Source organism: Protopterus annectens, chromosome 2.part0 (assembly GCF_019279795.1).
Source record: "Protopterus annectens isolate FY-2018-M chromosome 2.part0, PAN1.0, whole genome shotgun sequence".
Lineage (NCBI taxonomy): Eukaryota > Metazoa > Chordata > Ceratodontiformes > Protopteridae > Protopterus > Protopterus annectens.
The window spans coordinates 1342068565-1342095487 of NC_056728.1; the positions used below are offsets into that span (position 1 = coordinate 1342068565).

The 26923-nt window shown below is 40.4% G+C and overlaps 1 protein-coding gene across 1 annotated transcript in view; it reads left to right on the forward strand.

The window, feature by feature from the left end:
- The window catches only part of UBA5 (ubiquitin like modifier activating enzyme 5), a 443420-nt gene that overhangs the window by 233908 nt on the left and 182589 nt on the right, over positions 1–26923 (forward strand). The window contains exon 6 of the mRNA XM_044061527.1: positions 14284–14368. Coding sequence (XP_043917462.1) covers positions 14284–14368 — 85 coding nt within the window. The remainder of the gene's footprint in view (positions 1–14283; positions 14369–26923) is intronic.

A 26923-nucleotide genomic window follows, 5' to 3' on the forward strand; every position in this document is an offset into this window, starting at 1 on the left:
CAGGCTCGCTTCACCCCACCCTACACACCCTCAATTTGAAAGTTTGTCTCTCCAGTTCCATCCCTAGTCAGGCTTGATGACTTCTCACCCTCCGTGACTCATATCCTTACATCTTCTCATAAACCCTCCACTAGGAAATTCTATTTCAGTGTATGGAGGAGGTTCTCTGTCTGGGCTTAGGAAAAGAATGTTGACCCTTGTACTGCTTCTATTCCAGTGGTTTTGGAATTCTTGCCTGAACTTTTCCACCATGGATCTGAGGCTGCCACAGTTGTGGTTCAATTGGCAGTGATTTCTAATTTTCATCTAGGTCTACAAGATTCTAATCTGATGTCACATAGGTTATGTAAGACCTTCCTTAAAGGTGCCACTTTAAGACCCCCCCCCCTTCAGGAACCGGTTGCTTTATGGGACTTGATGTCTCCACCCTTTGAGCCATCTCATTTGTCGCCTTTGAAATTTCTGTCTTGGGGAAAACTTTTTCTGGTGGCAATCACATCTGCTAGACGAGTGTCAAGAGTTACAAGCACTGTCTGCCAAAACCCCCTTATCTGATATTTCACAAAAACGAGGAGTATCTCTTCATACTAATCAATCCTTTGTCCCCAAGGTCTGTTCCCATAACGCTTTGAACCAATCCATAGAACTTCGGGTCTTCTTCCCTAATCATTCCAACGCAGCAGAATACGGGTTTCGTCAGTTGGATGTTCATAGACAGTTACATTTTTATTTGCACCGGACTAAGGAATTCAGGAAGTCAGATCAATTACTTATTTCCTTCTCCAACTCCAGATTACGTCTACCAGTTGCTAAAGTGACCCTCTCTAATTGGATCTCTAGCTGTATAGCTTACATTTACTCTTCTGATGGTAAGCCTTTACCTTTCAAAATTAAGGCTCATTCTATGAGATCTCAGTCTACTTCTGCAGCCTTTCAAGCCAGGGCCCCACTTGATAATATCTGTGCAGCAGCAACTTGGGCTAACCCTCACACATTTATTACTCATTACAAATTGGATTTGACCTCCAGGGGTAGAGCATCCTTTGGTTCCACGATGCTCGGGAATATTTTTCCTTGAGCCACCCAAGAATAAGGTGCTAGAGATGCTGTCCCATGTGTAAGAATGAAGGCGATATAGGACTACAGAACATAAAGAAGTTATGTACTCACCATAACGTTCCATGTTTGTAGTCCATCTTGTCCTTTATTCTTATGAACCCACCTTCCTACCCCCATCCTGGAAGGATCTGGAGACAGAGAAAAATTGTTATTATTAACTGGAGACCTTTTATTATTGGGTTCATTCTGCGTGTTTTTTTTATTATTTCTCTTAGTTAGCAGCAAACAAGATCTGGGGATTGTACTGGTGCACCATGGGATACCTACCTAGCCACGAGCCAACTAGAAGTCTTTGAGCTTGTAAAAAGGCCGAGTCAGAGCAGAGGATTGGCTCCGAACCCATGTGTAAGAATGAAAAGCGAGATGGACTACAAACATGGAACGTTATGGTGAGTACATAACTTCTTTTTAATGGAGTGTTCTATCACACCAGAGTTATAAGATTGCTTATATTTAGCACATCCAGTAATTCCCAATATTTATGGCTTTCCAAAAATCCATAAAAATATCACTAATCCACCAATGAGATAGACTGCATGAGGGAAAAGCTGGATTACTACTGCTTTATTAAAGTATTTAGAGAAAGAGCTGCTTGTTATGCTGAGACATAGCAAGAGTTTTATTAGAGATGTTAATGATTTTTTTCTCATAATTACATAACTGGTCAAAAGGAAACAGAGTTTCGAGATTACTTCTAGCCACCTTAGACATTGTCACTATTCACAGTCATACCTAATGATGTAGGAATACAGTCTGTGAGATAATTTTTAAGCTCTTATAGTGGCTTTACTGTGATGAAGATAAATATGCTATGTTCTATATTAGATGTAGTGCTTTCTAATAATGTTTGTTTGGTGAAAGATTTTTTTCATCAGCTACTAGGGGTAGCTATGGGCACCCTTGTGGCTAATACTTATGCAAACATGGTTTTGGCTCATTTGAAAAGCAAGTCACTTACCAATCCAACAATTTTCAGAAAGCTAATTTGATTTCTTATAAGAGATTTGAGAATTATATTTTTCTTCTATGGAAGGGGGCGATACAAGAATTAGAAGCTTTTGTGATGTATCTGGAAGATAGTCACCTTTTTATCTTTTAATATGTCCTGTTCTGATACCACTATTAACTTCTTAGATGTTAGCATTATGTATAGTCAAATTTATTTTCTGTATATAAGAAAAATGGGCAGGTGACAAGATATGTGCATGCACCCAAAGCTTATACAAAGTAATGTTGTAGAAAGTCAATTTTTGAGGGCCAGTAGATTAAACACTACTAATGAGGGTTTTGAGAGAGAATTGGATGCTACGGCCTCAGATTTCGAACTAAGAGGCTATAGATCAGAGTTAATGGAGAATAATAAGCTAACTGTTGGAAGTTAGAGAGAAAAGGGCCCTGTCTAGTTTGCATAATGATGGTTTAGAATCTCCTTCTACTTTAAAAGAAATAGAGACGTCTATTAGATATATAATTAAGTATGAAAGAAAAGCACAACCGCTGCCAAACAGGTGAACGTTCCTGCCCAAAAACACAAAATGTAAATAACCCAAAAAACGAATGGGTCTGGAACGAAGCAAATGTAAAACAGTGTAGTCCACAAAATATAGAAACAAATAAAATCAGCGAAGTTTATTGTCCAACAGATAAGCGCTTTTGCTGTAAAATCTTCTTCAGATCTTTAGCAAATTATCTAACATTGTTTCAAATATATACAAGCCCTTAAATCAGTTGGCCTGTCAAATAGATTAAATGCTAATCAGCATCTTAAAGGGAAAAAACATTTGATAAGGCATAATATACCAAAAATATATATATATATGCATAAAACGTATATATAAAATTCTACTAAAACACCTGATCAAACAATAAACACAGAAAAAATTTTTAAAAGCAAAAAATAAAAATCAACAAAAAGTTTTATATATATATATATATATATATATATATATATATATATATATATATATGCATGAGTTCCCAAGGAATGTAACCAAGAAGCCCATGACAATGGTAGAGTTCAGTCTTGTGTTAAGTTCTCGACCTCCTTCTCATCAGATCATTCTGAAGTTAGGGAGATCATCACAAAGTATTGGAGCATCTTACAGGTAGATGGTGACCTGAAGGATATAGTGGGTGACAAACCCCGTTTTTTGTTTAGGAACAAGAACAACCTGAAAAGTTTGAAAAGAACTTTAGGACAGTTGGCCATACTAAACCATGTGGTCACTGTAATTTCTGTTCTTTCATAGATGTCAGCATGAGTTTTCTGCATCCAGATTTACAGGTAGTTTTCAACACGAATGTTGATGTTAATTGTATGACTTGTCATGTAGTATATCTAGCGGTCTGTCAGTCCTGTTCATCCTTTTATGTAGGTAAGACCAATCGCCCCCATAGGGACAGGGTGAGAGAGCATATTTACCATAGTAAAAAGGGCTCACCCCATAATGCTTTGGCGAAGCATGTTAGTTCGTTTGGGAATATGCATAAGTTTTTATTTAGGGTTCTTGATGTTATAATTCCAACCATGAGGGGAGGTGACATCAGGATTCACACGGAGAGTAAGGAGAGTGATTGGATAGTTTTGTTGAGAGCAGATAGTGGATCAGGACTCAAAGAAAGAGCCTCAATTAAACCCAGGTTGAGGAAACATAGAAATGTTAGATGAAAAATATATATACATATGTGTTTCTTGGTTACATTCCTTGGGAACTCATGCATATATATGCATATATATGTATGTATATATATATATATATATATAACTTTTTGTTGATTTTTATATTTTGCTTTTAAAAATTTTTTCTGTGTTTATTGTTTGATCAGGTGTTTTTAGTAGAATTTTATATATACGTTTTATGCATATATATATATATATATATATATATATATATATATATATATATATATATATATATTGGTATATTATGCCTTATCAAATGTTTTTTCCCTTTAAGATGCTGATTAGCATTTAATCTATTTAATAGGCCAACTGATTTAAGGGCTTGTATATATTTGAAACAATGTTTGATAATTTGCTAAAGATCTGAAGAAGCTTTTACAGCGAAAGCGCTTATCTGTTGGACAATAAACTTTGCTGATTTTATTCGTTTCTATATTTTGTGGACTACACTGTTTTACACTTGCTTCGTTCCAGACCCATTTGTTTTTTGGGTTATATAATTAAGTATAACAGATGTACTTCTCAGATAGTCTATTGTACAAAAGAATTGGGTTATACTAAAATCTGATAATGAATTAAGTAAAATCATAGATCGCCTGCATTTTACTCTCAAAAGAGAGAGGAATCTTAACCGATATCTGTTATTAAAGATTTATGTGCAAAGAAGATTAAGAAAGTGGGTAATGATGCTCCAAAAGCTACCACCCCCTGTTATAGTTGCAGTTTTTGTAAATGCACAAATACATCTAATGAGTTTATACACCCTTGCAACATCTAAGAAATTTGTGTTAAATAGGTATGCAACCTGTAACACTCAGGATGTAGTTTACTTGCCGAACTGCATAGCTTGTAACTCATTCTGTTTGAAAGACCAAAAATTAAAAGAAAGAATTGTTTAACACATATCTGATATTCGTAGAAATGTCACTACTAATGCTTTGGCTAGACACGTAATGAAGAATGATGTACGACGTGGTTTTAAGTTTCGTGTTTTATCGCATATAAGTCGGGGAAGTAGGGGTGGTGACCTTGTAAATAAAACAGAAATTGAAGAATACAAATGGATTAATTATTTTCAAGTTGACCACCCACCAGGATTAAACACCACAAATGGGTTAAAGCCTGTATTAAACGAGAAACATTTCTATATATTGTAATTATTGTAGTTGGCAAGTATATGCATAGTTCTATATACTCAGTTTTTATTATTTTGTATGTTTTTAGATATTTATGCATGTGACTAATCATGTTGTTTTTTTATTGGCTGGCTTTTTTTATATTACTGGACTACAGCTTGTCTGTCAGCACTGAAGAAGAGTCTGTTGACTTGAAAACTTTGTACAATAAAATTAACGGTTTTGGGCCTTTGATTGTTTTCTTTGGTTGAACTTATTCTGCTACCATTTGGTCATTCTGCTACCATTTGGTCCTCTCTTGGCTGTTTAGACAATTTTTGCGTTTCTGTTGTAACATGTATTTAGCCTCCTAAAACTATTTTTATGAAGTTAAGAAAATGTTTGGGAGGAATAAATAAGTTTTCATCGGAGGCCATCACTTATGGATGGGGACTGAAACCTGATTAGCAATAAGGAGGGTATAGCAGGGGTACGTGGAGGGGAAAATGCTGCAAATTATATCCGATTTCTGAAGAAATGTGTGAGAATATTTTGTATGAAAAATGCCAATTCATTAGCAGCAACTTGACTGTCATTTACATATTATTCCCCAAGATGCAGTAACTGGGACTTCCTATTGAAATTTCAGCACTTGAAATGTCGAGTGCCAACAAACCTGGGGGGAGGAGGAGGACTGAAATCACAGCAGAAAAGCAAATCTCAAAAATCTCTCTTCTCCTTTAGACTCCTTTTTGCAAGGGGACATGCCCCCCCCCCACTGCAGTCCGCATGTGGGGGGGGGGGCAAGCAAACCATACCCTCCCAAATTTATATACTTGATAGAGGCACTGGGAACTAACGTTGGGCAGCACGATGCCAGGGCACTTCTCTGGGCTAGGCTTGTAATGGTCCAGTGCCATTAGCCTAGTACACACCTATGAACCAATAGATACCCACTCTGAGACCACCATACCTCAGAGAAAAGGGAATATTCTGAGAAATGGCACCTTGGACTTATTATATGTAAGTTTGTTCTTGAAGCCATTCAGTCTCTGCATCCCGCTGCTCACTGTAGTAGGTCCTGACATAAATGGTTCCATAACTGGGGTAGACTGGATAGAAATCATGCATATTTAATTGAAAGAGACTAAAGTTTTGCAGGTATATCAGATCATGCACCAATAAAAGTAAGATGAAGATGTTGAGTAACGATGTGAAAATGAGACTTTGGTGCTTTCTTATGTATTAGAAGGAAAAGAACTTAAGGAATGGATAGTGGATGTAATTCAAGAGTTATCAGGGAAGATTAAAATTATTTCAGAATGGATACCAAGTGAGTTGGATAAAATAAAAATGGACCCTAAGACCATGATAGAAATGAGAGAGAGAGAGAGAGAGACAGAGAGAAATCAGGAAGAAGTAATAGGAATTATTTAGAGGGGTTAACAAATGTTAAAATATTGGAGAAGGGGAGTCTTTTACAGAACAAAAAGAGCAACTGTAGAATGACAAAATTAAAATAATGGAGTATTTTAACAAAATGCAGGAGGGCTGCTGTTGAGCAGCTATTTTTTTTATATATCCACTCTTGAGCGCAAAAACTTTAGCACAGCAACTTAGCAAAGATTTATCGCCAGCCTTAGGGAGCCTATAACAGGAAAAGTAACCCTAGCTTCTGCAGAGGTATTCAAGATATTTCAGAAGTTTTGTGATCATTCGTATAAAGCAGAGGAATGGGGAAACCAAGAAAATGTACAAATGGAAATATTATGGAAGACTTAATTACGCCAAGGTTAAAGAAAGATTGGGCTCATGAAATATAAACAGGGAAGCAGGAGATATTCATATGGAAATAGCAGAGACTGAGTAAGAAATGGAAGGCTTTGTTTAACAGTATTTTCAAAAAGGGTGATGGAGCGTATCAGAATCTTGGAATAAACCAGTCATGGATGTATTACTGTAAGATATGCAGCTTCTTATCAACTCTGTTTGATTCTAAACCATGATTATAAAGCATGTATGTCTATATTAGCAAGGGGAATGGCAAAGATGTTACAATAACTGGTATATAAGAATCAGTGTGGGTTTGTGGAGGGAAGGCAAACATTTGATAATAATATTAATAGAATGATGCTGATCCAGCAGGAAAATGAATGTGAAAAACACACTGCTATTTCTGGTATGCTTTAATGCAGAGAAATTGTTCAGTAAAATCGGCTAGGATTTTGCGAGTAGGCTATGATGGCATTTGCATTCCCCCGATAGCATAATTGGGTTACTATGGGGTGCATGAAGGGTCAGAGGCAAGAATCAAGTCAGAAGTTCTCCTGTTTGCCTTATTCCACTGTTCAAACACAGCTTATCAGAGGTGTCCTCTTCTCCCTCTGTTATTCACTTTATATTTAGAGGTGAATCCCCCCTGCCCAACTTACTCATTTGTGCTAATCCTAACAGTAACCCTAAATTACGGGTCTATATTAGATCTGCGAACGCTTAAAAAAGTGAACACTGATTGATCAATGTAAGCAAAAGCTTACAATCTCAAACTGTCAGATCAGCGATTTTTTTTTCCTAGGGAAAAAAAATAGCTGATCCAAAACACATACACACAACACAAGCACACCAAACAAACAGAAATCCACACACATACACCTAAAATCTGACACCTAACCCTACACTAAACTTATGCACACACCACTAACTATCCACTTACCTTAACCCAAGCCCTAACCCTAAGGTCCGTCACTGTCGCACACTCACCTCACTCGCTCCCTAACCCTAACTCACCTAAATCCGCCCTAACCCTCATGTCCACACAATCACACACATACCTAACCCGAGCCCTAACCCTAACTCACCTAACCCACCCTAACACTCACATCCACACAATTGCACACTTACCTGAATCCGACCCGTAACTTTCTACCACAGCACTGAAAATACTGAAGCAACAGAAACGGACAACCAAATTCTTTCCCTAGGAAAAAATTTGAGTTTCTGTTGCTTTGATATTTTTAACTTTCGCTAAAATAAGGTCGATCAATCGCTGATCTAATATAGACCCTAAATTACGTTACTAAAAGCCATTCCCTAACAATATTACTACCAAGATGACAGCTGAGTTCAGTTTTGCAGGTGGGGTTTATTAATGTAGGGATTTTTTTTACTGGGAAAGAAATGTTTAATGTTTTGTGATTCACTCTTATGAGTTATTTTTTCTGATTTTATTTTTCTACCGTTCGTGATGCTCTATTTTGAATTTTCTACCTTTCATGACATCTCTGTCTAAACTTGAAGTAGTCAACAGAAAATATCGACAACGCTATTTGCATACTCTGAGACAAAATCTTGGTGAATGCAAATAAAAAAATTTTTCAGGAAGACTACTATGGATTTTGATTTGATCTTGTGTTTGCTTGGTATTACTGTAATGCCAGAGTTGGATAACATGCCATTTCCCTGTTAGTGTGCAACATGAGTAACTCCTACTTAATTTTGTCTCATTTCAGTAAGGGTATTTGAGGGGCCAGACCAGAATGAATTTACAGTTTCCCATCCATTTGTTCAGGTTTCACTTAGAGGGACAGGGAGCTGTTTTGCTTCACATCTAAAGGAAGTCTGTTCCATAAAAGAGGAATTCTTTCATAGAGAGTTCTGTCTTAACTGTTCCGAGTTATGTTGCAGTGGAAGTGCAGTTGTTTTGAGCAGGTGTTTAAGCTGTTCTTTGTTTTGCAGATGTATAGGATATCATGTAAGACTGTATCCTTTGAGGTTCCCCTCAAGAATCATGAGGAAATGGAGAAGACTGAAAGTCTTAAGGCAGTCTATATAGTACAAGAAAGACATGCCCTTCATTTTATTAGGGAGGAATTCTGCAGACGTTCATCAGGCGTCATTTGTTCATAGGTTCATAGGTTCATACTAGGCTATCTGCCCGAGGGCATTTACAAGCCTAGCCCATCGTTTTGTGGCTTACGCCACCCCTTTAGTATGGGGAACTATACCCATTATTTTGCTGTGCCTCTGTCGAGCAGTGACACTGAGGTAATCCCTGGGGTATATCTGCGATCTCCCATCCATTAGTCAAGATTTCTCTTGAACAAGGCCAGCGAGGTGCTCTGCCTCACATATACCGGGATTTTGTTCCACAGCATAGGGAGTCTTTGGGTGATGAATCTATCCCTCCAGCACGTCCTATTAATAGCCGTGTTGAGGTTTAAGTCTCCCGCCCTTGTGGCTCTGATGGATCTAGATTTTTTGAGGTGAAGCATATTCATCAAATCTGGGTTTGACATGGCCTTGTATGTTAGGCAGAGGTCACCTCTGAGCAAGCAGTAAGCGACTGAGTAGAGCTGGAGTTCTTTCAGTCGGGCAGCATAGGACAGATTTTTGAGACCCTTTATCCTTTTGGTGAGGAACTTTTGTGGCCTCTCCAGCTGCTGCAAGTGTCGGGTCAGATACATTCCGAATGGGGCATTGTACTCAATCATTGGTCTGATGAGTGATGAGTAGAGGGAGACAATGACCTCCCTTGATCTAGATGAGAATCCCTTCATGATAAGGTGGGCAATGTAGAAGGTCTTCCTAACTACTTTAGCTACATGGGTGTCGAATGACAGACTACTATCAACCTGGGTCCCCAGGTCCCTGATAACTTCTTCTGTGGTCAGTGGATTGCCACCTATTTGGTAGCTAGGGGTAACCTTGTTTTTCCCGAAGGGTATGACTATGCATTTTTTGGCATTTAACTTTAGGCCATGGCTCTGGCACCAGTTTTCCGTTTCTGTGAGACCCTTCTGAAGGATATCTGTGTCAGATGTGTTTTCTACTATGGCCCAGTTTGCAGTCATCTGCAAACTTTGTCAGCCATAACCCTCCTGTGTTTGCTTGTACTTGAGAAGTAGATGCCAAACAAGAGTGGGCCCAGGACTGAGCCCTGTGGGACACCACTTGTGACAGGCTTTGAGTCTGACATGGCGCCAGCAACTCTGACCCTGTGGGTTCTGTCACTCAGCCAGTTTGCAACCCATCTTGTGATGTATGGGTTAATATTTAAGCTGATGAGTTTTTCAATGATACCCGAGTGGGGTATTGTATCGAAGGCCTTCGCCAGATCGAGGTAGGCTGTATGGACTGCCTTTCCCTCATCAATGGCTTTGGTGACTGTTTCGAAAAAGTCAACCAAGTTTAAAAGGCATGATCTGCCTTTGACAAAGCCAAACTGGGTTGGATCCAAAGTCTGCAAATTCCATATGTCTTTATTTATGAGGTCCATTATGATCCTCTCCATGGCTTTGCAGATAAGGCTTGTCAAGCTAATGCGGGGGTAATTTCCAGGGTCTGTGGAGGCACCGCCTTTGTGAAGTGGGACCACAGTTGCAGTGCGCCACTCCTGGGTACGTATCCAGAGGTAAGACTTTGATTAAACAGCTGTCCTAGCTGTGGGTTTAATTCCTCATTGAGTTCGTGGAGCACACAGCCGGGGACACCATCAGGTCCCATGGATGCTGTGTTTTTTGCTTTGGAGAGAGCAGTTCTCACTTGGGCGTTGGAGATGTTTGGGGGGCTGCAATCATTTGGTATAGATATCTCTCCTTTTGGGGGGGGGGAGAAGTTTGCACTGAACCTGTCAGCCAGTATGTTGGCAATGTCCGTAGGATCAGTAATCTTCACATCATTTTGAACTAGTTCTGAGCACATCTGGGAGTTTCCTCCCAGGTTTCTAACATAGCTAAAGAAGGCCTTATGATTGTCTTTTGAGTCTTTAGCTATTTTTCTCTCAAAATTTGCTTTGGATGATTTTATGAGAGCTCTTAGTTTTTTACTTATTGTGATCAAGGGTGTCTTACCTTTTAAGGATTTTGCTCTATCTTGTAGTAGCTTCCTCCTTTTGTTGTAGAGTTTGTTTATGGCTGGGGTCCACCAGACTGGACGCTTGCCTTTGGTACAAAGAGTCTTTGTTTTGCTTGGGATTGCCTTATCCATGCAGTCCTGCAGGTGCTGGTAGAAGGCATTTGTAAGTGATTCAGCGGCTTGTGTACTGTTTTCCATGCCTCGGGGCCTTAAAGGAGACCACACTAGTCTTTAGAAGTGTGAAGTCGGCTTTCGAGAAATTCTTTACTGTGGTCTTTTTTATTTCAGGTGGGGGTGGGATGAGGACCTCCAGTGAGATTAGTTTGTGATCTGATCTCACCAGTGAGGGTATACTTCGGTGTTGAACATTGTGCTCCCATGTTCGTGATGATGAGGTCAAGTATGTTATCTCCTCTTGTGGGGATGGTAACTAGTTGTTCCATGGCATTTGAGTTTATGAATTCCAGGAACTTTTGGGCTAGGGTGTTTGGGCTTGAGTAGTGTTCCCAGTCTATATTAGGGTAATTGAAGTCACCTAGTATGATGGTGTTTGGTGATACATTTATCCCCTCTAGTGTTTTCAGGAAGGCCATGTGAGGTTCCTGAGTTTGTGAGGGTGGCCTGTAACATGCTACAATTTGCAGAGCAGTCTTGCCTATGGTTAATTGCACCTGGATGGTCTCCGATGCATCGTGCGTTGCAACCAGTCTCGAGGTGTGGGTGTCCTTGATGAATATGGATAACCCCCCTCCTTTCTTGGTATTGTCCGGATTTTGGGGCCGGAATGCATGATATGAGGTAAAACCTGATAGTGCTGGGGTGCTCTCAGGAGCCCTTGAACCAGGTTTCTGTCACAGCACAGACATCGATGTTCTCCATACTGAGAAGGGCCTCGAGTGCATGCATTTTGAGATTCAGACTTCTGGCATTGAGCAGCATTACCCTTAGTTTTTTTCCTTTTTTGTTTAAACAAGTACCTACAAAAGGGGACATTATATTGTATTGTATTACGAGTTTGATGTGGGAGAAGCAGAAGAGATGATAATGTTCCTTGACCTAGGAAATCTATCACCAGTAATCAGTCTGGCTAAATTAAAAGATTTCCTAATGACAGTGGATACATTACATGGTGAACAAAGGATAATTTATTGTCAATGAAAGTGCCCAGGTCCCTAATAAATGTGTTTGTTTTCAAAGGCATGTTATCTGTGTGCTAAGTCATGGTTGCCCTTTTTTGCCAAAGGCCACAATATTACATTTCTTGGCATTTACCCTTGGGCCCTGATAGTAGAAGTGCCACTTGTTTGTACACATTAGGACCTCCAGAAACTCTGGAGGTCAGCTGGAGAGTTTGACACTTCAAGTTTGCAGTCATCTACAAACTGTCAACCACAGGCTTTTGACATCAACCTTGATGTCAGAGAAGTAAATAGCAAAGAGAAATGGCCCAAAGAACCATCCATGAAGGATAGCACTGTTAATGATTATTTTCATTGACACCAAAGCCCGTACACTAATAGGTTAGGTTGTGTTATTAAGCCAGCTTACTGTCCATTGGGTAATATATAGGTTTACAATTAATTTGATTAGCTTGTCGATAATGGGGCGGCCACGGTGGTGCAGCGGTTAGCGTTCCCCCTCACAGCAAGCGGTTCTCCGGTTCGATCCTTGGCTGGGGTGCCTTCTGTGCAGAGTCTGCATGTCCTCCCTGTGGTCACATGGGTTTCTTCCGGGTGCTCCAGTTCTGGTTTCCTCCCGCATCCCAAAGACATGCTGTAGGTGGATTGGACACTCTAAATTAGCCCTAGGTGTGAGTGCGTGCATGTGTGTGCCTTCTGTGGAAGGTTGGGCACCGAGCTGGCAACTCGATACCGTAAAACTCCACTGCCAATCATGAGCGGACAGGTGATCTGCTGTGGCAACCCCTAACAGGGAAAAGCTGAAAGAAGAAGAAGCTGGTCGATAATGCCAAAACATGGGGAAGGTGCCAAGACCTTGGCTAGGTCAAGGTAAGGAGTATTTTTCCACTGGTAGCAGTGTTTTTTCATTGGTATCAGTTATTGAAATTTACATTGTATTCTTATTTAGGGTTTTTATTGGTCTGCTTTGTTGTATTACTGTATGATGACAATTCTTCTACATATTTTTTAGATTAACTTGTTTTGTAAACTAGCCTTGTCTGAACAGAGGCTACCACTGTGATCCAGTTCACTTACCTGCTCAAATAAATAGTTGGCAAAGATTGCACCCCACCTGTCATGTTAAGACATGTTAGGTTAGCAATAGCTAGCTAACTGTAATACAGCTTTAGCTGTAACTGGGCTGTTAAAAAAGAACAGTAGAGCTTTGCATCTACTGTATTTGCGGTTCTATATATGGATCTACTACTAAATTTTGAAATTTCAAAACTTCGAATTTCTTATGGTCGGGACCATAAGATCGAAGTTTTGAAACTTCAAAATGTAAATAAAAAAAATTAAAAACAACAAATCTTCTGTTTTATGGGGTTTTTTGGGAGGGCAAGCCCCCCTGCACCCCCCCACACCCCTGCTAATTAAATATACCAATTCTGAGATCACACTACAACGAAGAAAATGGTAAATCTACCATTCTGCTCTGTATGCCATTCTCAATTTAAGCACTTTGTAGTTTCAAAACTTAGATGGTATGGTCTCGACCATAAGAAATGCGAAGTTTTGAAACTTCAAAACTTAGAAGTAGACCCCATATATAATTTTTCTTTTGATTATTTGTTAGAAACGCTTATTAAAACTAGTAGTAGTTTGCCTGCATCATAGTACTTGTTTGTTGTGAACTGTTTTGCTTGATACTAAGCAGAAAAATATGTCTGACATTGCACTGCATAGTCCCATAGTAAGTGCTATTTTGTTTTCTGACTCCTGTTTTTTGTCTTTTCGGCTTTTCCCGGTTAGGGGTCGCCACAATGGAACTCCGATCCGCTAATGATTGGCAGTAGATTTGTATGGTGCGAGTTGCCAGCCCGACGCCTAGCCTTCAGCGAAGGCACACCCATTCACGCATGTCTTTTGGAGGCCACCTGACCGCGGGGAAGACATGCAGACTCCACACAGAAGGCACTCCAGCCGAGAATCAAACCGGAGAACCTCTTGCTGTGAGGCAACAACACTACCACTGTACCACCACGGCTTCATTACTCTGCTAAAATCAGAAAGGGTCATTTTGAAAACTTAGCTGAAATTGCAATGCTGTCTGCAAGCTGCATCTTTTAGCATATGTGAAAGATGACTGTTAATTTCCAGTACTAATTAGCTTATTGAGCTTTTATTTTTTGTATGAACTCACTTTAACTCACATTTAGTTGAAGTTCTGCTACTTGTTAATATATGTAATGTTGCTGTTACCCTTGCATATGTTGTCCTTTATTTCCATGTTCCTTCTATAAGCAAAGCTAGTAGTATTTTTCATAATGTCATGAGAAAAATGTCAACAAACTACTTTAAAAAGTGTATTAAATATTTATTTTTCTTTTAGTAATGGTGGACTGTTGGAGGGGAAGCCAGTTGATCTTGTCTTAAGTTGTGTAGACAACTTTGAAGCACGTATGGCAATCAACACAGTAAGTCCTTGAGTGTTCAGAAATCGATTTTCTTAATTACGGTTCTTAGCCGTACAAGCAGTAAAATGCTTTGCTGTTCATGGAGTTGTAAAAGCACACATGCTGAGCATGCTGTATATAACATATATATGTATATAGTGTTTTGTCAATCACTATGTATGTAATGCCATGTATCTATTGTCGTTATATCTCCAGACCAGGTCTGACATTCACTCTGTATATAATGATTTGCATCTATTGTGTTTACCCGTGGGCTGAGATTGAAATAAGTCCAGTAGGGCCAGTGCTGTACCTTGCTTAACAAATCCAAAATAAATAAAATAAAGTAAGAGTGTTTTGTCAGGTATTGTCAAGTGTTACTGTAAAAAGGACCAGGATCCCGGTTGACAGATTTAATTGTTTCATAGCTAATTGTTTATACTAGATAAAGGTAAAAGGCACCAAGAACATCAGACACATATTGGTCTGTTCTTTTAAAGCAACATTTTAGTTGGTGACTGAAGGTCTGATGAAGGGGTTACAATATCAGAAGAGGATGCAATGAAAAGAGCCATAGTAAATACACAAAGTTTGCAACAAGGGGCAAGTCTAAAGGAAACATGATTAGCAGCTGTCCCCACAATCTTGACAAAACTATACTCACCTGAACCTCTTGGCTGTCATGATAAACAATACTCTACATATAGTTGTATATACACACACGTGTGTGTGTGTGTGTGTGTGTGTGTGTGTGTGTGTCTGTGTGTGTAAATGTATATTTTATATATATATATATATATATATATATATATGTATATATATATATATATGTATGTAAAATGGGGGTCTGGATGGAGAGATGATACAAATCAACAAATAGAGGAAAGTAGTATTGCTGGAATTTAATTCATCCTCAAATCTTGTTGAGTACCTTTGAGGTAGACACTGTTTTTACAAAATCTCACCAAGACAGCACTGATATCTAGACTGCGTTTTATGTTGCATATATCATAGACAGAAGTAGGTTAAAAATAAAGTTAGCTGGTTGCACAAATACCAGGATAAAAAGGTGTCCAATACTGATAGGGTGCACTGGTGCCAGGACTGGAAAAAATTAGTTAGAATCCTCAAAACATGTAAACATTCCTACAGTGGGGTTAGGCCATGCTCAGAAGGTTGGCCCTCCTGTTGTAGAAGTAGTAGTCCACACAAAAACTGACAGGCCAAAATAGAGCCATAAAGATGATAATGTGGACTACTGAGGATAAGAAAGAAATTGTGTATTGTTACTATTATGCAAGAATCCCATAATTTCTGGAGAGAAGATGCTCAAAAATATTGAGAGAAATTAGAGGAACAAAAATACTTGCACAAGAAAAACTGTCAAAAGCTTCAAATGCAAATTTGTGTTCATTAATACAACAGATTTGTGAAAAACATTTATATTGGCCAGGAAACCTTGGACTGTTTGGAAAACGAAGCAACCGAGGAAGTGTGAAAATATAAACAATAAAACCTAGAGTTTTGAAAGGTATTAAAAAAAAACATGAACACGGGAATGAGAGAGAGAGAGAGATTTGATATGATATAATATGTATGCAAAGGAGAAAGCCAAACTAATCAGTAGAGAAATACAGGTAAAGGAACCCAAATATGGAAAATTTCACAATACAAGAAGTAAGACCACAAAGGGGGAAAGTAGAACAGAGGTTAGTAAAATAGACGTTAAGCAAATAGAAGCTGAAGTTATGGAATACCTACAAAGTGAAGGATTTAGTGTAGAAAGTCTAACACAGATTCTGTCACAGCTTGATGGAACAATGAGTCCCAAGAATAAGGAAAAACAGGTGGAGCAGGAGACGTCTGAAGAAATACAAACATGGGAAAGAAAGATTTAATTTGGTGCAATATTTATGCAAAGGAGAAAGCAAAACTAATCAATACAAAAAAGCAGCACCAGAGATATTTGAATAGAAACAGGCAAAGTCATCCAGATACAGAAAATTTTACAATACAAAAAATAAGAAAACAAAGGGTAAAAGAAAAGAAGATTAGTAGTGGAGAGGATATCGAAATAAAAACTGAAGTTATAGATTACCTGCAAAGTGAAGGATTTAGTGTAGAAAAACTGAGGAAAGAACAGTGAGTCACCAAGTTAAGGAAAAACGGATGGAATGGAAGCATCTGCTCAGTTGTAACATGAAGAACAATGAAGTCTTCGGTAGAAAACTAGTACAAAAGTTCAGTTGGAGTTACACAGCAAGAGAAGGAACAGGAAATGGTGTCAACTCTGATACATTGTGTTGTAGAGTGATGGGTCAGTGAGTTACCACATGAAAGGGCAACAGGTGATGCAGGATGCAGCTGAAATGAATGTCACAGGAAGATGTTTTAGAACTTTCTGTAGAACAACCGCAGGAGCCAGAGAACAAAATATACCATCAGTTTAGACATCTAAGGGAAGAGTTGCTTGATTTAGTGGAGATGGGTAGACCTGTTAAGATTGATGAAAGAAATAATTACAGAAAGCCAATAAGACTCAAAATATTAGTAGTCTGATAAAACAAACAGTAATCAAGGCTATTAACAGAAATTCATGTGGCATAACAGAAGTAAATAGGATATATTACTCTGCAGCTAAATTAATAACAGTCTTACCACAAAAATCCAGGGCAATATGGGAACGGAAGGGAAGAAAAATGCCATCATGAAAGCATTAAATAGAGAACTGTAAAGCAATTAAGACGAGAAGCAGCATTGTTAGAAGAGTATAGAAAGGAAGGACTGATCAACAAAAATACTTAAACATGATAAAAGCAACACACAATATTAGAACACATCGTAATCTATTGTACAGTATTGCAAGTGGTAAACTAAAGTTATCAGCAGAGACAGAAAACAGAAGATATGCAGATAAATATAAAGGAAAAGTACAAAATAAGCAATTCATTTGGTGATCCAGAAATGTTTTATAGAGAACTAGGAAATAAAGCAAAAGGAGTAGAAATGCCACCAAAAAAAGAAGAAATAAACTAATTTTGGAGAAATATCTGTGAAGACCCTCTAGAACATAAGATGCTAAATGAGTAGAAAAAAAAGAAACAGTAAGAAGTTCAAATATCAGCAACACTGAAAGAAAATTAAGAAAAGCTCCTAAATGGAAAACCTCAGACTCAGATGCAGTACCTAACTTCTGATATTAATACCTTTACATGAATATTTAGCCCTTGGTAAGAACTAGTTATATGCTCACCCTTAACAGACCCATACCTGGTTAGCAACAGGAAAAATGATAGTCCTCCTTAAGAGTGACCTACAAGCTGTCCTAAAAACTATAGACCAGTAACTTGCCTTCCAACAATGTATAAACTGTACACTGGAATTGATGACAGAGTTTATAGTCATTTAGAAGAAAATGTGGTCATGGCAGCAGAGCAAAAGGGTAGCAAAAAGTCATATGGAACAAAGGATCATTTTCTGTTAAATAAAAGTCATAATGGAGAATTGCAAAAAGCGGAAGAATCTAAGTATGGCATGGATAGATTACAAAAAAGCATTTGACAGCATCTTACATTAGTGGATAAAAAGAGTGCTTACAGGTGTATAAGATACACCCTACATTGATCAGTTGCATTACAGTGACGATGAAACAGTGGCACACCACTGTGCAGCTAACCCATGGTGAAGGACAAGTTATTATCCCAGGGGTAAAAATTCAAAGGGAGCTATTCCAGGGTGACTCTTTGTCACCATTGCTCTTTTGTCTTGCCCTTAACCCATTAAGCTGTCTACTTATCTACTTAATAGATTAGGTCTTTGTTACAGTTTGGCTCCCAGAAAGCAACAAAGTATAAAAACTTCTCATCTTCTTTTTGTGGACAGTTTAAAACTGTATAGTTCATCAGACGGGGGGTTGAAAGCATAACTGGAAGCGGTCAAAAATTTCTCATATGATACAAGAATGACCTTTGGTCTTGATAAATGTGCAAAAGTAACATTTAAAGCAGGAAAGCTGCAGCACAGTAGATCTTGGTGTGTTCTAATCTTCTTCTTTCGGCTTTTCCCGGTTAGGGGTCGCCACAGCAGATCACTTGTCTGCTCATGATTGGCAGTGGAGTTTTTTACAGTGTCGAGTTGCCAGCCCAGCGCCCAACCTTCCACTGAAGGCACACATAAGCACACACTCACACCTAGGGCCAGTTTAGATTATCCAATCCACCTACAGCACGTCTTTGGGATGTGGGAGGAGACCGGAGCACCCAGAGGAAACCCACGCAACCACAGGGCGGACATGCAGACTCCGCACAGAGGGCACCCCAGCCAAGAATCGAACTGGAAAACCTCTTGCTGTGAGGCAGCAACGCTAATCGCTGCACCACCTCGGCCGCCCATCTTGGTGTGTTCTAATACTGGGAGAAAATATTGGTCTGGAACAGGAATGTGATATAAAGGACCTCAAGCAGGAGGGTGTTTATATTGACAATAAAACATAAACAAATGCGAACAAAACCTGGGAATAATTTAGACTAAAATTAGTACTGAAAACAGCTTTGATGTCTAGGAACAGAGTCCAGACGATTAACCAGTTTGCTCTTCCTGTTTTTACAGTTTTGGGGTGATTTACTTTCCCCAAAAGGTATCAGATTAGTTGAATAGGAAAACAAGAGAAATGCTTCATGCTTATCAAATGATGCACAACGATCAGTATATACCAAGATTATATATTCTTTGTTCTGGAGGCGGTGTGGGCCTCCTCAAAATTGTTTACACACGGAGATCTGCAGTTGCAGGACTGCATACGTATCTGGTGCCCTCATCAAATCCAAACAAAGTGAAAGTTTTGAAACATAAAGAGAATAAGTCTAAGAAGACTTTCTTGCTTAGTTTAGCAGAAGCATATCAGTGTCAAGCAGGAGTGGAAACCAAGCCAGAAGTAGACAAAAATCAGTCAGCAAGTGAATGTGCCAAAAAAAACAAAAGAAAGAATATAAGAAAGATCGGATGAGAAGGCAAGAAATGTATAAAAGGTATAAGAATAGTTTCAAGTACAAAAAACTCCTAGAAGAACCTTATGTTGATCAGGATGTGACACAGGAATGGTTAAGGAGAGGTAAATTTTAAATCAAAAGTAGAAAGGTTATTATTGGCTGCCCAGGATAGTTAACTACGTACCCATTGGTTTACAAAGTCCATTGAGCATGTGGGCGAAATTGGCAAATGCAGGTTCTGTGAAATCTGTGAAACAGAAGTGGAAACAGTCGCACATCTTGTTGCTGGGTGTGATACACAAATGACAAAGGGCCTGTATACTTGCTGGATGTGATACACAAATGACAAAGGGCCTGTATACTGATGGGCATAATCTGATGTCAATCCTCAAATGTTTGGTTCAGATCCGATCCTCTGATCTGACTGTGCTGTTACTAAAGCTTATGGTAACCAAAAAGCCCTCAAGCTTCTCCCTTACCCATAATGCACCAACTCCTAACATACCTCAGATCTAGTTTGCCACTTTTCATGAAAGACGTGGTTGCTATAGCTCTTGAGTTTCATCGTTTTATTTCACATAAGTTTATTTTTTTTCTTATAGTTAGTCTTTTTCTATTGTGCCTTATCCTTGTACTATTAGAATATCTTCTATTACCATTGTATATATTTTCTTCCCTCTGCAGAATAGTGTACTCTGCATTACCATTGTTGGTAATCTCTATTCCTTTTTCACTCTTTCCTATTTCCTAAAAAAAATGAAAAAATTTTCTTCTGTTTATTTTTGCCATTAGAGTAGCTGAGAAGGTTGTTTCAAGGGTGGGTATACGTTACCTATTTTGGACTCCCATAGTCTGCGTCTGTTGCTCAGGTCCGCAACACCTTCAGGAAGACTTTGCAGAGGCTCAATCCCCCAAGCAGAAGACTAAGGAGTCCAGATATATTGCTCTTTCAACTTCCTCAGCTTCATCCTCCGAGCCTTCCAGGAAAAGGTCCAAATCGGATTCGAGAAGGCTTCTTACCTCTTCCCTCCCTGGATCTGAAAAGGAAGAGGTTGTCAGATTAGGCATCCTCTGATCCAACTGAAAAACTGTCCGATCTGATTGTTAAGGATCGTATAATCTAGTCTAGGACCCAATATTCACCATCAGTCAATCCTGTGCCTTCTAGGCTGCCTTCCCCTTTCCTAGAGAAGTGCTGTGTAAAATCCCCTTCCCTGGCATCATGTCGTTCATCTAGGGGTTTGACTGAAGAGGCTGTGGATCAGATGATGAGGAAGTTTCTCACTGCGCAGATCCAGATGGATGTGTTATTGGCCTACCAGTTTGGGTCAGGTAGACTATCCATCGACCACTCCACATCACATTCCTTCTCTGATTCCAGAGTCTCTGGATCTGGGTCTTCCACATCTGTCAGGCTAATAACTTTTTGTCTGATCTGAAGCTGACAGAGTGCCCTGGCTCTGACTTTTTTGGATCCATAGGACTCTTAGAGCTGGAGTTTCCATGTCGGATCTGAAGTGTTTGAATCGACTTTGAGGGTTTTAGTGCTGTCTGAGCACCTTGAAGCTGTTGCACTGGCTAGCTCGGCTCCAACTTCCTCCTCAGAGAAATATCTTTTGGGGTGGGAGGGGACAACGATCCATAAGCCTGCCTTCTCAGCTCGGAGATCCTCTCTCTCTCTCTCCAGGGCAGTCTGCCTTCAAGGCTATGAAGAGGGTTTCCTCTGCTTTGGCAGGACTTTGGCTCCAACCCACTTGGATTTCCAGTTCAGCTCTCAGATGTCTCTGTGCTTAGAGCCTCATCATTTGACGCCACAGGGGCAGCTAGCCCAAGACGTCCAAACTACCTAGCAGGGTATTATATTCTCTTCCACCATCTCTCTAGAACATCCCAATGTGGAGGTCCCTAGGAAGATGAAGTGTAAGAGGAGGCACATAGTCTCCACAAGAGTCAGTCATCGAGGATATGGACTTCGATGAAGGTGAAGGGTCAGAGAGAGGTGGTTGGACTCCCAGCAACCCTTCACCTAAGGAGTCAGCATTTCTTTAGCCGTTCAGAGTTGGCATATCTACTTCCTGGGTTACTCCTCCTGCCGATGTGCTTATTGATTTGGTCTCTCTGTGGGAGTGGAAGGAGCCTGACACAATTGAACTGATACCCAAAAGGCGAGATAGGAGTCTAGCTCTCCCTTTGGGAAAGGAATTTTGGGCTAAAGGGGTGCCCGTGGATATCATGATCATGGAGGTGGCCACCAAGAAAGAACTTGCCAAACAGAGTTTCCTCTGTTCATCCCCTTAGCAGGGAGTCTAGGGCAACAGGTTCGGGAAGTGTGTCTACACTTCAGCGACTTTTGCCCTTAGGTCGCTGAACTATATGGCACATTTTACAATGTTACAAAGGGATTTGATCAAAGAACTTTCAACTTCCCTTTCAGGAATCATTTCTGCAGAGGCCCAATAATCTGTGATTTCTCAGCTGGCCACCCTTCAGTCTATTTCGATTTCAGCCATAAGGCTCATTTCACATACAGTTGAAGGTGTCTCAAGGGCAGCGGGTTCAGATATTTCCATCAGGAGGCATGCCTGGATGCACTTATGTGATTTTTGAGGAGCCCTTCAAGTCCTCGTTTGTTAATACTCCCTTTGATGGCACTTCCTTGTGTGGCCCCAAAATAAAGGAGACATTATTCAGGTGTGAGAAGGATGGAAAGACCCTTTTGCAGGGGGCATACATTTTTCAGCCCCTCAAAGATCCTTTTTGAGGAATCAGTGAGGTGGTTGGAAGATGTGGTTCAGAAAGTCCCAGGGTCCTTTCCAGGACACACGTAGAGAAAGTTCCCATAACGGCAGCGGGGGGAACTATAATGGTCAACACCACCCTCGCAGCAGAGGAGGCCTGCAAAGCCAGGGGTCCAGAGATTATTTTTCTAACAGACCCTACCAGCGCTTCTTAAAGGAGGCCCGATTGTCCACCTCTGGAGGCAATCAGAGGACAACTATCCCTGCACCAGAGAGCCTGGCTAGACATGAGATAATGGGTGCAGATGAACATTTCCAAAGGTTATATAATTCCCTTTTCCTTTCCACCTTCAACCCCACAAAAAATTCCCAATGTTCCACCCAGTCAGAGGAAAGAAGCAGCAATTCAAATACAAATGCTGCTAGAAAAGTCATCCAAGAGATCTTGTCAGACCAGATAGAATCTGGAACTTATTCAGGATTCTTTTTAGTGCCAAAGAAAAGAGGGGACAGGGGACCAATTCTGGATCTCAGCAACTTAAACAAGTCAGTTCGACAAAGTATTGGATGGTCACGGTTCAGTCCATTCTCCTTCTTCTGGGCAAGGACGGATGGATGTGCTCGTAAGACCTTCAGGATGCATACTGTCATGTAAAGATGAAGAGACAATCGAGGTATTTACTCTTCTTGCTGGGAGTCCGTCACTACCAGTTCAGAGCTCTGCCTTTTGGCCTCGCCACAGCCCCCAGAGTGTTCACCAAATGTATGGCAGTAGTAGCAGCTAACTTAAGACTGCAGAATTTCCAGATGTTTCCATGTCTAGATGACTGGCTGATTACCGCCCCAACCTGGCATCTGTTGATAAGAGCAAGAAACAAGGTACTCCAGATTTGCACAGGCATGCAAGAGAGATTTGCTCAGGCATGCAAGAGAGATCTCAGGTGGTGGATTCAATCAGATCAGGTTCTACAAGGCTGTCCATTCATTCTCCCTCACCCCAAGGCCATAGTGACCACGAACTCTTCCCAGTGGGGGTAGGGGGGCACTTTCTGGGGAAAACAGTCCAAGGCAGTTTGTCCCCTGAAGAGGCCAACTTGCATATAAATGTCTCAGAGATGACAGCAATGCTCTTAGCATTGCAGGCCTTCCAGAATGCTCTCCCTTCAGGGACAGTTGCTATTTAAACAGACAATTTGTCATTAGCTTGGTACATCAGTAAACAAGGATTGACCAAATCATACCTATTGTGTCAAGAAGCACTCAAGTGTGTGGCAGTGGGCAATCTCATCCAGCTGCTTTCTTATAGCAACACACATTTTGGGCACTTTCCAGTGTGATAGCAGACAAATTGAGCAGGTACATTCTTCTACCTCATGAGTGGTCTCTCAACAAAAAGTGTCACAAATAATCTTTTGTCGGTGGGGCCAGCCTTGCTGAAGTCTTTTTGCTTCTCCCCTAAACAACTAATTCCGCAGCTATGTTGCCCTAATCCCCCCCCCCCCAAAGGAGGAATCACAGCGGGGAGGGATGCTCTACCTCACAGTTGGGCTCCCATTCTGCTTTATGCCTACCCAACAATTCCATTAATTATGAAATTTCTGCAGAAAGTTGCCAGGTTGAAGAGCAAAGTCATCCTCATTGCACCTTACTGGCCTTGACAGGTTTGGTTCTTTTTCCTGTGGCCTCATCTGATTTACCACCCATGGATTCTTGATCCGATTCCAGACCTCCTGTCTCACTAGACAGGCACATTTCACCCAGGCATTTCAAACTTCAAGCATATGGCCTGGTTTCTCCAGTTCCATTAATAGCCAGACAACCTATGCTCTCTTTTCCTGCCTGCCATAGCCTTTTATCTTCCCATAAACCCTCAACATGAAAACTCGGAGCAGAAAATGGAGCCATATGATTTTGTTGTGCCCAGCAAACAAATCTTTCCCATTTACTTGAACAGATACCTAGCATACTGGAATTATTTGCTTTGCTTTTTAAAGAATGAGCTAGTTCCTCTACCATTAAGGTTCAGTTAGCAGCAATATCTAATTTCCATATGGGATTTGAAGGTTCTTTAGTAGCTTATGCTAAACTGTGCAGAGAATTCTTGAGAAGCAAGTCTTATTTTGAAACCCTTGTTTAAAGACCCTACTCCACCATGGGATCTGAACTTGGTACTGCAGGCATTCCCCCTTTGAACCAGTGGCTAAGTGTGAACTTAAATTTCTTACTTGGAAAACTGCCTTTCTAGTAGCCATTACTTCAGCTAGAATAATTTCAGAAATTCAAGCCTGGTCTTCAAAATTTCCCTACTTGATTTTTCATAAGGATAGAGTTATGCTATGAAGAAATGCATTTTTCCTTCCCAAGGTGGTATCAGAATCCAGTATCAATCAGTCCATTAATTTGCCAGTATTCTTTCCTAAATTCGCAATTAAGGGTGAATACATGGATTATTGGATGTTCATGGACAATTACATTTTTACTTGCATAAAACAAAAGAAATCAGGAAAACAGACCAGTTGATGTTTATCGTGTTTCACTGTTGCAGTCATTACACTTGGGTTATCCTGCTGGCAGGCTACCCGCAGTCAGCCTGAATTGCAAAGTCCTGGTCCAGCGTCGGTTGCTTTTGCCTCTTCCCTGACGTCAGTGCGCCAGGGGTATATAAGATGCAGCCGATGCCATTTTCTTCAGTCTTTCTTGCCGCACGGTGCATAGAGCAAAAGCAGTTCACAAGTGCCGGTCAGCCGACTCCTGAGATTTTTGAAATTGAATTTCAGATCTGAAGTCTTCAATAAAGCTAAATACCCCATTGGGGAAACTTTTTCTTGCTCCAGACCGATGTCAGTAACAGTTAATAATTGTATTTCTTGTGGAAAGCAAATACTTCATAAGGATTTTCATTCTTACTGTATTCCTTGCTTAGGCCCTGACCACGACGTTGCTAGTTGTCAGTTTTGTGCTAGATTCAACCAACGCACTATTAAGCGTCTGTTCGATTTTGCTTTACATTACTTTGGCCAAAGGTTTAACTATATAATGCCGTCGGAACAACCGACGACCAGAGTCCATAAAAAGCACAAGGACAAAAAACAGGCATCCGAGGTCCAAAACAGACAACGAAGCCTCTTCTAGGCCAGTCGCCGGTTCGCCGGTTTTCAGTGAGGTGCTTTCGCAGCCCCTGATACCCGCTACCTCAGAGCCACACGCCGCCTCCGACTCCCACGTGGAGACAGCTAGGCCTCTGGAAACTCAAGGTATTGGACCTATGGAAACAATTCCCTCAGATGGGTCCGGAGCCACTGAGCAGGTATCTGCTTTTGAGGGTGTTTTCAGACCTACACAGCTTACTATCAAGACCACTTCAGCAGCCAAGGCAAAGTCTAAAACACCTTTAAAGACAAAGAAACAAGTACAGCATTCTCCTGGACAGTCATCCATGCCAAAGAAACAGATGCTCAAAATGGCCGAGGACCTAATTACTTTGATGAGGGGTTCCCATCCCCCTCCTGATAAAAGGCCTAGGCAAGACACTGACTGACTCCTCTGACCAGGTTTCTATTTCTTCTGATTCTTCAGAACAGGGATATTCGCTTCCTCCTCATGATGACTCTGATGCTGAAGAATCTATCCCTTCAGCCTCTCCTCCTGAGGACTACTATTTTGGGGAAACCCTGCACACTATGAGGGATCATTTTGATTGGGAGAGCCAGGATTATTCAGAATCCAAGAAAAGGCTCAGAGACTTTCTTTTATTGCCTCAGCACAGGCCTCTTGCTATCTCCCCTGTACTAGATATTGTTGATGATGTATTCTCTGAATCCAGTTTGACTCCTGATTCTTTACCCTCTGCACCAGTTAAGCCAGACAGGTACTACAGGGTTCCAGATTCTAATAAATTTCTTTATGAAAATCCTGCTGCTGATCCAGAAACTATTTCTCAGGGTCCCAAAGGGGTCAAGGCTTCCACTGCAAAAAACCCTGTTCCCTCTGATAGGGATTCTAGAGCACTGGACAGATGGGGGAAAAAGTTTACACCTCTGCTACTTTAGCTGTAAGGGCTTTAAACTGCCAGTTTCACATGCTTAAATATCAGCAATACCTAATGTCTTTGCTAAAACAGAAAATGCTTACAAGCTTTGAATGTCCTGAGAACAAGGAAGTGCAGGATATATTGCGTGCAGCTAAACAAGTGGGAAAGCATACTTTGCAATGTGGTTTTGATTCATTAGAGGCATCTTGCAGAGCCGCAGTTACAGGTTCTGTCATTTGAAGGCACGCTTGGTTAAAAGAACAGAGTTTACCTGATCATGTTAAAGCAAATTTATTGGATGCTCCATTACAGCATGATACTTTGTTTGGTGTTAAGGCAGAAGAGGTGTTAAAGAAAATGGAGGATAAAGCAAAATCAATGCAGACAGTAAAGGATTTCTTACAGGTTCAGCCACCTAGATTTAGCAGGAACTGGCCTTCTAAAAATTGGTCGTTTCCAGTGTCAGACAGGCCACAAAGAGGCAGATACAGACGACCAAGAGGCAGATCTCAGCCCCAAGGCTCATACAGACCTAAACAATGGGGTGCATCAGCCCCCAAAGGCGGAGAAGACAAATCACAACCTTATAGGAAACAGTCCCAATGACTTTCCTCTACAAATGCCAAGCACTTACCTTTTGGCAGCACCCTTAGGGGGAAAACTAGCACTTTTTTCACAAAATTGGCACATGATCACCCAGTACAAATGGGTGCTGAATATTGTTTCTCAGGGTTACAGGTTCCATTTTCACACCCTACCAAGGTCAAAAGGTATGCCAGACCTGCCACACAATTAATGGGCAGAGGCACAAAAACAAATT